The sequence below is a fragment of the Trachypithecus francoisi genome, unplaced genomic scaffold (genome assembly GCF_009764315.1).
Source record: "Trachypithecus francoisi isolate TF-2019V2 unplaced genomic scaffold, Tfra_2.0 Lachesis_group5, whole genome shotgun sequence".
NCBI lineage: Eukaryota > Metazoa > Chordata > Mammalia > Primates > Cercopithecidae > Trachypithecus > Trachypithecus francoisi.
Genome location: NW_022681470.1, coordinates 143056157 through 143067309, shown reverse-complemented (window position 1 = coordinate 143067309; position 11153 = coordinate 143056157). Strand labels below are relative to the sequence as shown.

The following is an 11153-nucleotide window of genomic DNA, read 5'->3' as shown; positions in this document are numbered from 1 at the left end:
AGCTATTTGGGAGGCTGAGGTGGGAGGATCACTTGAGCCCAGGAGTTTGAGGCTGCAGTGAGACACGATCATGCCACCACACTGTAGCCTGGGTGACAAAGCAAGACCCTGTATTTTCAGTAGAGGTGAGGTTTCGCCAGGTTGGCCAGGCTGGTCTTGAACTCCTGACCTCAAGTGATCTTTTATTACTATTATTATTAAAGTTCTGGAGTACATGTGCAGGATGTGCAGTTCCGTTACATAGGTAAACATGTGCCATGGTGGTTTGCTACACCTGTCACCAGGCTGGAGTGCAATGGCGCGATCTCGGCTCACTGCAACCTCCGCCTCCCACATTCAAGTGATTCTGCTGCCTCAGCCTCCTGAGTAGCTGGGATTACAAGCGCCCTCAACCATGCATGGCTAATTTTTGTATTTTTAGTAGAGACGGAGTTTTACCATGTTGGCCAGGCTGGTCTGGAACTCCTGATCTCAAGTGATCCACCCACCTTGGCCTCCCAACTTGTTAGGTATTTTGCACTGTCTGCTTTGAGGGACAGTCACCCAAAGTGATCTCTGTGTTTCCTCTCTTGTCAAATAGAGGCACCAAGGAGAAAACCGAACTTTTTTTTTTTTTTGACAGGGAATCTTACTCTTTTGCTCAGGCTGGAGTGCAGTGGCATGATCACGGCTCACTGTAGCCTTTGACCTTCCGGGCACTACCCAACCTCCCATTTCAGCCTCCCGAGTAGCTTGGACTAGCACACCACTACATCTGGTTAATTTTTGTACTTTTTGTAGGGATGGTTTTCTCACTATGTTACCCACGCTGGTCTTGAACCCTGAGGCTCAAACGATCTGCCTTCCTCAGCCTCCCAAAGTGCTGGGATTATAGGTGTGAGCACCGTGCCCAGACTGCTTCCTCTATTCTTCAAACATCCCTAACCAAGAACCGTTTGTTTTTTTTTTCTGAGACAGAGTCTTGCTCTGTCGCCCAGGCTGGAGTGCAGTGGCGCAATCTTGGCTCACTGCAACCTCCACCTCCAGGGTTCAAGCGATTCTCCTGCCTCAGTCGGCTGAGTAGCTGAGATTACAGATGCATGCCACCATGCCCGGCTGATTTTTGCATTTTTTAATAGGAAAATGAAAAGACAGAAAAAACTTGATGCCCTCCCTTGTCCTACCCGCCACCCCACCCCAACTCCCACCCCGGGTGACCCCTGTGTGTAAACATTTTCTCTCGAACTTAAATAAAATTTAAAAAACCCTAATCAGAAGCAATGGTCAGGGGCGCACCCACTGCACTCCAAAGAAAGTCTCATCAGTGTTTCGGGAAGGCAAAAGTGTCCCAGTAAGGTTGGTGCAGAGTGTGTCTCCTCGGGCCAGGGGCGTCAGGCGCTGGGAGGCAATGGTACAACCTTGGTGGAAGCTGAGACGCAGTAGGCTGATGCTACGGGAGGCGGGAGAGCAGATTCCCACGGCCAGGGTGGTGGGGTGGTGGTGTCTGGAGGTTGACGTGGAGGAGCAGATGGCCAGCGTCACCTGGATGTGGACCATGTAGATGCCGTCACGATGGATACGCAGCTGCCCCTTGTCCAGCTCTGGTCCATGGAGGAAGGAGCGGCCCAGTGCTGGGCCCCCCTGCCAGTATAGCCTGGGGTCCTGCTGAGGTCCTGGGGCACAGGGTTAGAGGGATGAGAGGATGAAATTTTGGGGAAACTGAGGCACAGGGGTCATAGAGAAAGTCAGATATAGAGATCGAGAGTTAGAGATCAAGGGTTAGGTTGGACATGGTGGCTCATGCCTGAAATCCCAGCAGTTTAGGAGGCCAAGGCGGGTGGATCACCTGAGGTCAGGAGTTCAAGACCAGCCTGGACAACATGGCGAGACCCCATCTCCACAAAAAATAAAAAGCCAAGTGTGGTGGTGTACGCCTCTGGTCCTGGCTACTCTTGGGAGGCTGAGGCTGGAGGATCGCTTGAACCTGGGAGGATGAGACTGCAGTGAGCTATGATCACACCACTGCACTCCAGTATGGGTGACAGAAACCCTGTCTCACAAAAAAAAAGAAAAAAGAAAAGGAGGGGAGTAGAAGGTTAGAGATCTAAAGGGAAGGAGAGAGGGGTAAGGGGAGAGGCGTAGAGAGAGGGACCAAGAGATACCAGGAGAGAGAGAGAGAGAGAAAACAGAAACAGACAAGGGTAGAGACAGATGGGGAGGGTGCGATATATATATAGAGAATGCATGAGAGAGCTAGAGAGAGTAAGAGAGCACGAGAGAGCATGAGAGAGAGACAGCAAGAGAGTGTGTGTGAGAGAGAGAGGACGAGAAAGCTTGAGAGAGCGTGCACAAGAGAGTATGCAAGAGAGCGCGAGACAGCCAGAGAGAGTGAGAGAGCAGGAGAGAGCCAGAGTAAGACAGCATGAGAGAGAGAGAGAGAGAGAGCAAGAGAGAGCTTGAGAGAGTGCATGAGAGCGAGAGAGAGCATGAGAGTGACAGAGAGCACGAGAGAGCAAGAGAGAGCAAGAAAGAGTAGTAGAGAGTAAGAGTAAGAGCATGAGGGAGCAAGACAGAGCTCGGAGAGTGCATGAGAGCGAGAGCATGAGAGAGGGCATGAGAGTGAGAGAGAGCACGAGAGAGCTTGAGAGAGTGAGAGAGCATGAGAGAGACAGCATGAGAGAGCCAGAGAGGGTAAGAGAGCACAAGAGGGCATGAGAGAGAGACAGCCAGAGAGAGCTCGAGAGAGTGCATGAGAGAGAGGGAGCATGAGAGTGACAGAGAGTAAGAGAGAGTAAGAGAGAGTAAGAGACAGTAAGAGAGAGTAAGAGACAGTAAGAGACAGTAAGAGAAAGAGACAGTAAGAGACAGTAAGAGAGAGTAAGAGAGAGCACGAGAGAGTAAGAGAGAGTAAGAGAGAGCACGAGAGAGTAAGAGACAGTAAGAGAGAGTAAGAGAGAGTAAGAGACAGTAAGAGACAGTAAAAGAGAGTAAGAGAGCATGAGAGCAAGACAGAGCTCGAGAGAGTGCATGAGAGCGAGAGAGCACAAGAGAGCTCGAGAGTGCATGAGAGAATGCGAGAGAACACAAGAGAGCAAGAGAGTATGTGTGAGAGAGAGGACGAGAGAGCTTGAGGGATCATGCACGAGACAGCGAGAGAGAGAGCACGAGAGAGCGAGAGAAGGAGAGGAGACAGTGTGAGAGACAGCATGAGAGAGAGAGAGAGCGAGAGAGAGAGAGAGAGAGAGTGTGTGTGTGTGAGAGAGAGGACGAGACCTACAGAGCTCGAGAGAGTGCACGAGAGAGTGAGCGGGAGTGCCTGAGAGAGAGTGAGAGGGAGCGTGCGCAGGAGAGAACGCCAGAGAGCGAGAGAGAGGATGCTCGAGAGAGCGCACGAGAGACAGCTCCAGAGAATTCCCCAAGGGAAGCCTGCTCGGGTAACACCCTGAACCCCAATAAAAGCTTTGGCTCCCAGGTCCCTTTCTTTTTCTTGCTCTCCACCTGCTGGTTGAGTGTCTCAGAGAGCTCCCACACCTTCCCGTTGGCCCTCCTCTCTCTAGGATCTTTATTTTCTTGAGAGACGATGTCTGACCCTGTCACCCAGGCTGGAGTGCAGTGGTGCAATCATAGCTCACTGCGGCCTCAGCCTCTGGGGCTCAAGCTATCTCCCACCTCAGCCTCCTGAGTCATTGGGAAGTGGCATGCGTCACCATGACCAGCTAATTTTCAAAATTTTGTTCTAGAGATGGTGGTCTTGCTATGTATGTTTTGCAAGCTGGTCTCGAACTCCTGGGCTCAAGCGATCCTCCCGCCTCAGCCTCCCAAAGTGCTGGGATCATAGCCGTGAGCCACGGTGCTCGGCCGTATTTCACGTGTTTCTCGCAGCGTCTCCTGCCTCCGTGTGTTATCTGACTGACACACCTGAGCCTCACTCTCCTTTTCACTCAAGGCTCTCCTGGACACTGGCTGTCTTGTTAGGAAGGAACTGAACACAGGTCAAACAGGAGCCACAAGGTTGTTTACCAGGCTTTGCAAATTTCCTGTACTGTTTACCAGGCTTTGCAAATTTCCTGTGGACACCTGGTCCCCTGTCAGACACTTAGGCATAACATCATCCACCAGAAGAAAGAACTGTCATGTGAAAGATACTGTCAACACGCACGGTCACGCCCGGTGCCCCGTCGATGCGGGGCTAGAGTTTACAGTCACTCTCCAGAAAGGGGCCTCAAGACCAAATTACAGGAAAAATATAGGGGAGAGAGAGAGAGAGAGAGAGAGATATCAGGGGTCAGAGACCCAAGGAGAAGAGAGAAACAAAGGTCCTTTCCATTACAAAATGGAAGGAACAAGCCTGCAGTGATATTAGTCTCTGGGGATGAACCGTGGAAAAACAGAAGAGGAAGAAGTGTTCGAGAGAGGCTGGGAGGAGACAGATATTCTCACCTAGCGCAGAATGGTTCATTTCATCTCCCTTAAGGCTTCTTGCCAATGCCACCCACTCAGAGACCCCCTGCCCCCCACCGCCACGACTCCACTTTAAATGAGAACCCCAACCCTAGCGTGCCCAGATTCCCCACCCACGTCCTTGCCTGATTTTTCTCTAAAACCTGCTCTTGGCCTGTTTTACTCTATGCGGCATTGTTCTGTTTCTCACATGTTCATTTTTATCTTTTGTCATCTCCTCCTCGGTAGAGTAATAGTAGAAGGGAAGCTCACCAGGCAGGGATTTCTGTCTGTTTTGTGCGCAGCACCGGAACAAGGCCTGCCCACTGCAGATGTATAATTAGTGCTTGTGGCATGAATGGAGGAAGGGTAGCCATTCCTGCGAGCATTTTTGTTTACTAACAAAATCCCTTTGATTTTTCTAAGGGAGGAGATCGAATGTGAAGGACTGCGAGCGAAAGAGAGAGAAAGGTAGCGGATGCCCAGAAACACACACCTGCCCCGTCTCTCTCTCTCGCTCTCTCTCTCTCGATCTCTCTCATTCTCTCCCTTTTCCTCTTTCTCTTGGGCATGATCTCTCTTTCTCCCTCACCCTCTTTCTCTTCTTCCCCCTCTCTGTCTCTTCCTCTCTCTCTCTGCCATTCTCCTCTCTTTCTTTCTTTCTCTTTCTTTTTCTTTCTTCTTTCTTTCATCTTTCTTTCTTCCTTTCTTCCTCTCTCTGTCTCTTCCCTCCCTCCCTCTCTCCCTCCCTCTTTCTTTCTTTCTTTCTTTCTCTTTCTTTTCTTTCTCTTTCCTTTCATTTATTTATTTGTTTACTTATTTATTTGACGGAATCTCCTTCTGTGATCTAGGCTGGAGCGCAGCGGCATAATCTCAGCTCACTGCAACCTTGGCCTCTCAGGTTCAAGTGATTATGCTGCCTCAGCCTCCCGAGTAGCTGGGATCACAGGCACCTGCTACCGTGCCCAGCTAATTTTTGTATTTTTAGTGGAGACGATGTTTCACCATTTTGGCCAGGCTGATCTCAAACTCCTGGGCACAAGTGATCCACCGCCCTCGGCCTCCCAAAGTGCTGGGATTACAGGCGTGAGCAACCACACCGGGCCGCCTCTCTGGTTTTCATTCACTATTCCTCTCTGTCTCTCCCTCCCTCTCTCTCTCCGTCTCCTCTATCTCTTTTTTTTCTCTCTCTCTCCCTCTCTCCTTCTGTCTTTCTCCCTTGCTCTCTCTTCCTGTGTCTCTCCCTGTTTCTTTCTCTATTTCTTTCCCTGTCTTCTTCTGTCTCCGTCTGTCCCCTGTCTCTCTCTGTGTCTTTGTTTCTCGCTGTCTCTCCCTCCCTTTCTCTTGGCCTCTCCCTCCCTCTCCGTCTCTCTTCTCTCTGTCTCCTCTTCTCTGTTTCCTTCCCTGTCTCTCCCTCTCTCTCTCCCTCCGTCTCTCTCTGTGTCTCTCTCTCTGTCTCTCCCCACTTGTCCTTCTATCTCTCCTTCCTTCTCTCTCTGTGTCTCTTCTCCCCGTCCCTCCACGTCCCCCGAGTTACCTGTATGATTCAGCTGCAGCTCAGCTATGTCCCACTGGAAGAAAAGACCAGAAAACAGAGCACGGACGTAAGCAGAGAGGTTCTATGTGTCCCCCGTGCCAGGAGCTCTCTTTTCTCTGTCCATCCTCCTTTCCACCTCTCATCCCACGGCGCGCACGGGTGACTTCATTTTATTTTATTTACTTTTAAGACTTCTTAAAGAGGAAGCAGGTCTGAACCAGCGGGGAGCGTAAAGTCGAGACCTTCAAAAGAACTTCTTAGTTTCCCGAATCGTTTTCCTGTATGTCACTGGGCGCGAGTGCACCGCGCGCACCGGACTCTCTCAGCTGCAAAGGTGCCCGGCGCGGTCCCCAAGGGGACCCCTCCCCCACCCGGAGCGAGTGGCTGGGGCCATCCCGTCCTAGGAGGCCCCAGGGAGCCCCCACGCCCAGCCTTGTGAAGCCCCCAGCAGCCTCTGAGTCAGCCTGCCGGGGAACACCAGAGCCGAGTCATCTTCCATTTCCATGTGCGCCTACCTTTCCCATCCCGGGATCTCCCTGTACCTCCTGGCAGGGTGACTCTCTCGGAGCCCCTACACCGCGCAGCCTGGTCCCCGCCTCGCCTCCCTGTTCTGGTCTCTGTTTCTGCCCTACCAGATCTTCCTCTCTGGCCTCTTTGTACCCATCTCATTCTGATTTTGTCTTTTCTGTCACGCGCCTCTCAGTCTCTGCCCTGGTGCACGGTCCCTCCGCCCCTCTCCGTATTCTCTGCCGGAATAAGTTGGGATGTTTTCTTCCCAACTTTCTTTTTTTCTTTTTTCTTTTTTTTTTTGAGACGGAGTCTGGCTCTGTCTCCCAGGCTGGAGTGCAGTGGCCAGATCTCAGCTCACTGCAAGCTCCGCCTCCCGGGTTCATGCCATTCTCCTGCCTCAGCCTCCCGAGTAGCTGGGACTACAGGCGCCCGCCACCTTGCCCGGCTAGTTTTTTGTATTTTTAGTAGAGACAGGGTTTCACCGTGTTAGCCAGGATGGTCTCGATCTCCTGACCTCGTGATCCGCCCGTCTCGGCCTCCCAAAGTGCTGGGATTACAGGCTTGAGCCACCGCGCCCGGCCTTCTTTCCAACTTTCTATCTCAACTCACCCCAAGTGACTCGAGCGGCAGCTGCTGCTGAGCCCGTGAGAGGCGCTGGATGCAGACCACGAGGCAGATCGCCAAGCCCGCGACCAATGGAACCAAAGCAGCCCGCAGGACGCACGCATAGGGCCTGCGCCGCACCGCGCAGCCGGAACCCTCCTCCGGCATCGCCGCCGCGATCACCTCCGCTAGCGCAGGCGGGGCGAGGGGGGCGCAGAGCGCTGCGGAGAAGGAAGGAAGGCAACTGCAGCCCCCTCCCGGGGCTCCTGGGCGTCTACTTGCCTCAACTTGTCAGGGGACCAGCCTGCCCCTCTTTGGGGATGTCCGGCCGGTCGAGGGGAGGGACTTGAACGATTGGCGAGGGGAAATTCCCTCCAACCGCTACCAGTCTGCAGCTCTTACAGTGGGTGGAGGTGATTGCCGGATGGGCCAGGCAGTGGCCTCGGGTGAGCCGCAGAGTTGCCTGTCCCCAACCCCTCCCCGCCCGATCTTCAGGCAGAAGACACCCAATCTTCCTATTTCCCTCTCCACCTCATTCTTCCGGGGCCCATTCATTTATTCAACAAACTTCCACTGCATATTTGTGAGGGACTAGACTGTGTTCTGTGCACTGGGGGTACAGCAAGCATCCAAGAATTGGGGGTGCTCCCCAAATATTCGTGTACCCATCTCCTGCATTTTTTTTTGTTTTTTGTTTTTTTGTTTTTTTGAGACGGAGGTCTCCCTCTGTCGCCCAGGCTGGAGTGCAGTGGCGCCATCTCAGCTCACTGCAACCTCGGTCTCCTGGGTTCAAGCGATTCTCTTGTTTGAGCCTCGCCAGTAGCTGGGATTAACAGGCGCGCGCCATCATGCCTGGCTAATTTTTTGTATTATTTGGGATTAAAGGCGTGAGCCACCGCTCCCGGTCAGTTATCCCCTGCGTTCTTGGAAACCTCCTGCTTTTTTGTTTAAAGTTAAATTAAACTAATATTTTTATTTTTTTGAGACAGAGTCTGGCTTTGTTGCCTGGGCTGGAGTGCAGTGGTGTGATCTCAGCTCACTGCAAGCTCTGCCTCCTGGGTTCACGCCATTCTCCTGCCTCAGCCTCTTGAGTAGCTGGGACTACAAGTGCCCGCTCCCAAGCCTGGCTAATTTTTTTGTATTTTTAGTAGAGATGGGGTTTCACCATGTTAGCCAGGATGGTCTCGATCTCCTGACCTCGTGATCCACCCGCCTCGGCCTCCCAAAGTGCCAGAAAAGAGCACTCCCAAAGTGCTCACAGGCGTGAACCACCGCACCCGGACTAAATGAATATTTTTAGAGACAGAGTGTTGCTCTGTTGCCCAGGTTGGAGTGCAGTGGCGCCACACAGTTCACAGCAGCCTCAAACTCCTGGGCTTCAGTGGCCCTCCCATCTCAGTCTTGTGCATAGTTGGGTTTACAAGCACACGCTATCATGCCCGGCTAATTACATTTTTTTTTTTTGGTAGAGGATGGGGTGTTACTATGTTACCAGGCTGGTCTCAAACTCCTGGGCTCAAGCGATCCTCCTGCGTAGGCCTCCCCAAAGTGCCAGGATTACAGGTGTGAGCCACCACACCCAGGCCCCCGCTCCTGTTCTTGATGGCTGTAGTGGGTTAACAGCATCCTCCCAGAATTCATGGCCACCTGGAACTGCAGAATATGACCTCATTTAGAAATTAGGGGTTTTTTGCAGATGTAATTAGGGTTAAATGAGGTCATCCTGGATTAGAGAGGGCCCTCAGGTGGAGAGAAAAGAGACACATAGAGAAGGAGGCCATGTGAAAACAGAAACAGAAACTGAGCAAGGCAGATGAAAGTCAAGAAACACCAAGGAGTGGCCGGGCGAGGTGGCTCATGCCCGTAATCCCAGCACTTTGGGAGGCTGAGGCGGGTGGATCACTTGATGTCAGGAGTTTGAGACCAGCCTGGCTAACAGGGTGAAACCCCGTCTCTACTAGAAATATAAAAAATTAGCCGGGCGTGGTGGTGGGTGCTTGTAGTCCCAGCCACTCAGGAGGCTGAGGCAGGAAAATGGCGTGAACCCGGGAGGTGGAACTTGCAGTGAGCTGAGATGGCGCCACTGCACTCCAGCCTGGGCGACAGAGCCAGACTCCGTCTCAAAAAAAAATAAATAAATAAAAATAGAAAATAAATTAGCGGGGTGTAGTGGTGCGTGCCTGTAATCCCAGCTACTCGAGAGGTTGAGGCAGAGAATCACTTGAACCTGGGAGGCAGAGTCTGCAGTGAGCTGAGATCGGGAGATTGAGACCAGCCTGGCCAGCATGGTGAACTCCTGTCTCTACTAAAAATACAAAAATTTGCCGGGTGTGGTGGTGCACACCTGTAATCCCAGCTACTCAGGAGGCTGAGGCAGGAGAATCACTTGAACCTAGGAGGCAGAGGTTGCAGTGAGCTGAGATCACACCACTGCATTCCAGCCTGGGCGACAGAGTGAGACTTCATCTCAAAAACCCAAAAAAAACCCCAAACCCAAACCCAAAACCAAAAGAGAGAAACATCAGGGATTGCTGGCTAGGTAAATATCAAATAAATTGGTGTAGGAGGTCATCGTGGAGGTGCTGTCCACCCACTGCCCCAGACCTGGAGACCTAGGGTTCCCGTGAAGGAAATTCCTTTATTACTTGGGAGATCCCAGGTACTATGTAATCATATGTATATGCTGATTTCTTGGACGTCCCCAAATTCTGGACCTATTTGACTTCCACCTTTCACCTGCCCTGCACATGCTGTATGTAGGCTCAGGCTCTGAAATCTCTCATCTCTCCGGTTTCTAGCCACCAGAAAGTGGAAGAGGCAATGGAGTCTCCCCTTGGACCAGTTAGGGGGCATGTGGCACTACTGACACCTTGATTTCAGGCTGTGGCCTCCAGAACAGTGAGAGTATACATTTCTGTTGTGTGAAGCCATCCAGTTTGCGACACTTTGTTATAGATTCCCGAGAAAACGAATCCAAAGGTGTAGTTAGAGCATAAAGGCCATCCTAACCTTGTACGATGGTGACAAAATGTATGAGTCGACCCTGACTCATTACAATTGTACCAAAGCTTGCCAGCTGGGTGTGGCTAATGTTTGGTTGTAGACACCGACATTCAAAAACTTTGTTATATATTGGGGGTGTGGGTGAAGGGCAGGTGGAAACTCTGTGGACCATTTTTGTAGCTTCTTGTGAGCCTTAAACTATTTCACAATAAAAAGTGACACTCAACTCCTGTTATTCGAGGTAGTTATCACCCACAAACACCGAACAATTCTCCTAGGGGAAATTATATAGTTAGAGGCCAGGCGTGGTGGCTCCCACCTGTAATCCCAGCACTTTGGGAAGCCGAGGTGGGAGGATTACTTGAGGTTAAGAGTTGGAGACCAGGCTGGGCGTGGTGGCTCATGCCTGTAATCCCAGCACTTTGGGAGGCTGAGGCGGGCGGATCATAAGATCAGGAGATCAAGACCATCCTGGCTAACACGGTGAAACCCCATCTCTACTAAAAATACAAAAAAATCAGCCGGGCGTGGTGGCCGGTGCCTGTAGTCCCAGCTACTTGGGAGGCTGAGGCAGGAGAATGGTGTGAACCCGGGAGGCAGAGCTGGCAGTGAGCTGAAATCGTGCCACTGCGCTCCAGCCTGGGTGACAGAGCAAGCCCCTGTCTTAAAAAAATAAAAATAAAAAAATAAAAGAGGTTCCAGCCTCTTTTTCTGGCTGGAACTATGGAGGGTGTAGAAGAGAAGAAGAAAGTTCCTGCTGTGCCAGAAGCCCTTAAGAACAAGCGAAGGAGGCCGGGTGCGGTGGCTCAAGCCTGTAATCCCAGCACTTTGGGAGGCCGAGATGGGCGGATCACGGGGTCAGGAGATCGAGACCATCCTGGCTAACACGGTGAAACCCCGTCTCTACTAAAAATACAAAAACTAGCCAGGCGAGGTGGCGGGCGCCTGTAGTCCCAGCTACTCGGGAGGCTGAGGCAGGAGAATGGCGTAAACCCGGGAGGCAGAGCTTGCAGCGAGCTGAGATCTGGCCACTGCACTCCAGTCCGGGCAACAGAGCGAGACTCCGCCTCAAAAAAAAAAA

General features: G+C 52.0%; 1 protein-coding gene across 1 annotated transcript; it reads right to left on the bottom strand.

Moving 5' to 3' along the window:
• Positions 1-1096: 1096 nt before the first annotated feature.
• Positions 1097-7532, bottom strand: CD70 (CD70 molecule). The gene is made up of 3 exons (XM_033197342.1): positions 7076-7532; positions 5957-5990; positions 1097-1652 (listed from the first exon to the last, which is right to left on the bottom strand). Exons 1-3 carry the CDS (start codon positions 7235-7237, stop codon positions 1264-1266), a joined length of 585 nt encoding a protein of 194 aa, XP_033053233.1. The 5' UTR covers positions 7238-7532; the 3' UTR covers positions 1097-1263.
• Between the last annotated feature and the right edge of the window lie 3621 nt (positions 7533-11153).

What these genes read in the sequence shown, in the direction of transcription:
- CD70 (XM_033197342.1), bottom strand. Translation starts at nt 7,237, where the DNA reads ATGCCGGAGGAGGGTTCCGGCTGCGCGGTGCGGCGCAGGCCCTATGCG. An exon ending in TGCCGCTCGAGTCACTTGGG is followed by an intron (nt 5,991 to 7,075) that starts GTGAGTTGAGAT and finishes CTTTTCTTCCAG; the next exon opens with TGGGACATAGCTGAGCTGCA. An exon ending in GCTGCAGCTGAATCATACAG is followed by an intron (nt 1,653 to 5,956) that starts GTAACTCGGGGG and finishes CCTGTGCCCCAG; the next exon opens with GACCTCAGCAGGACCCCAGG.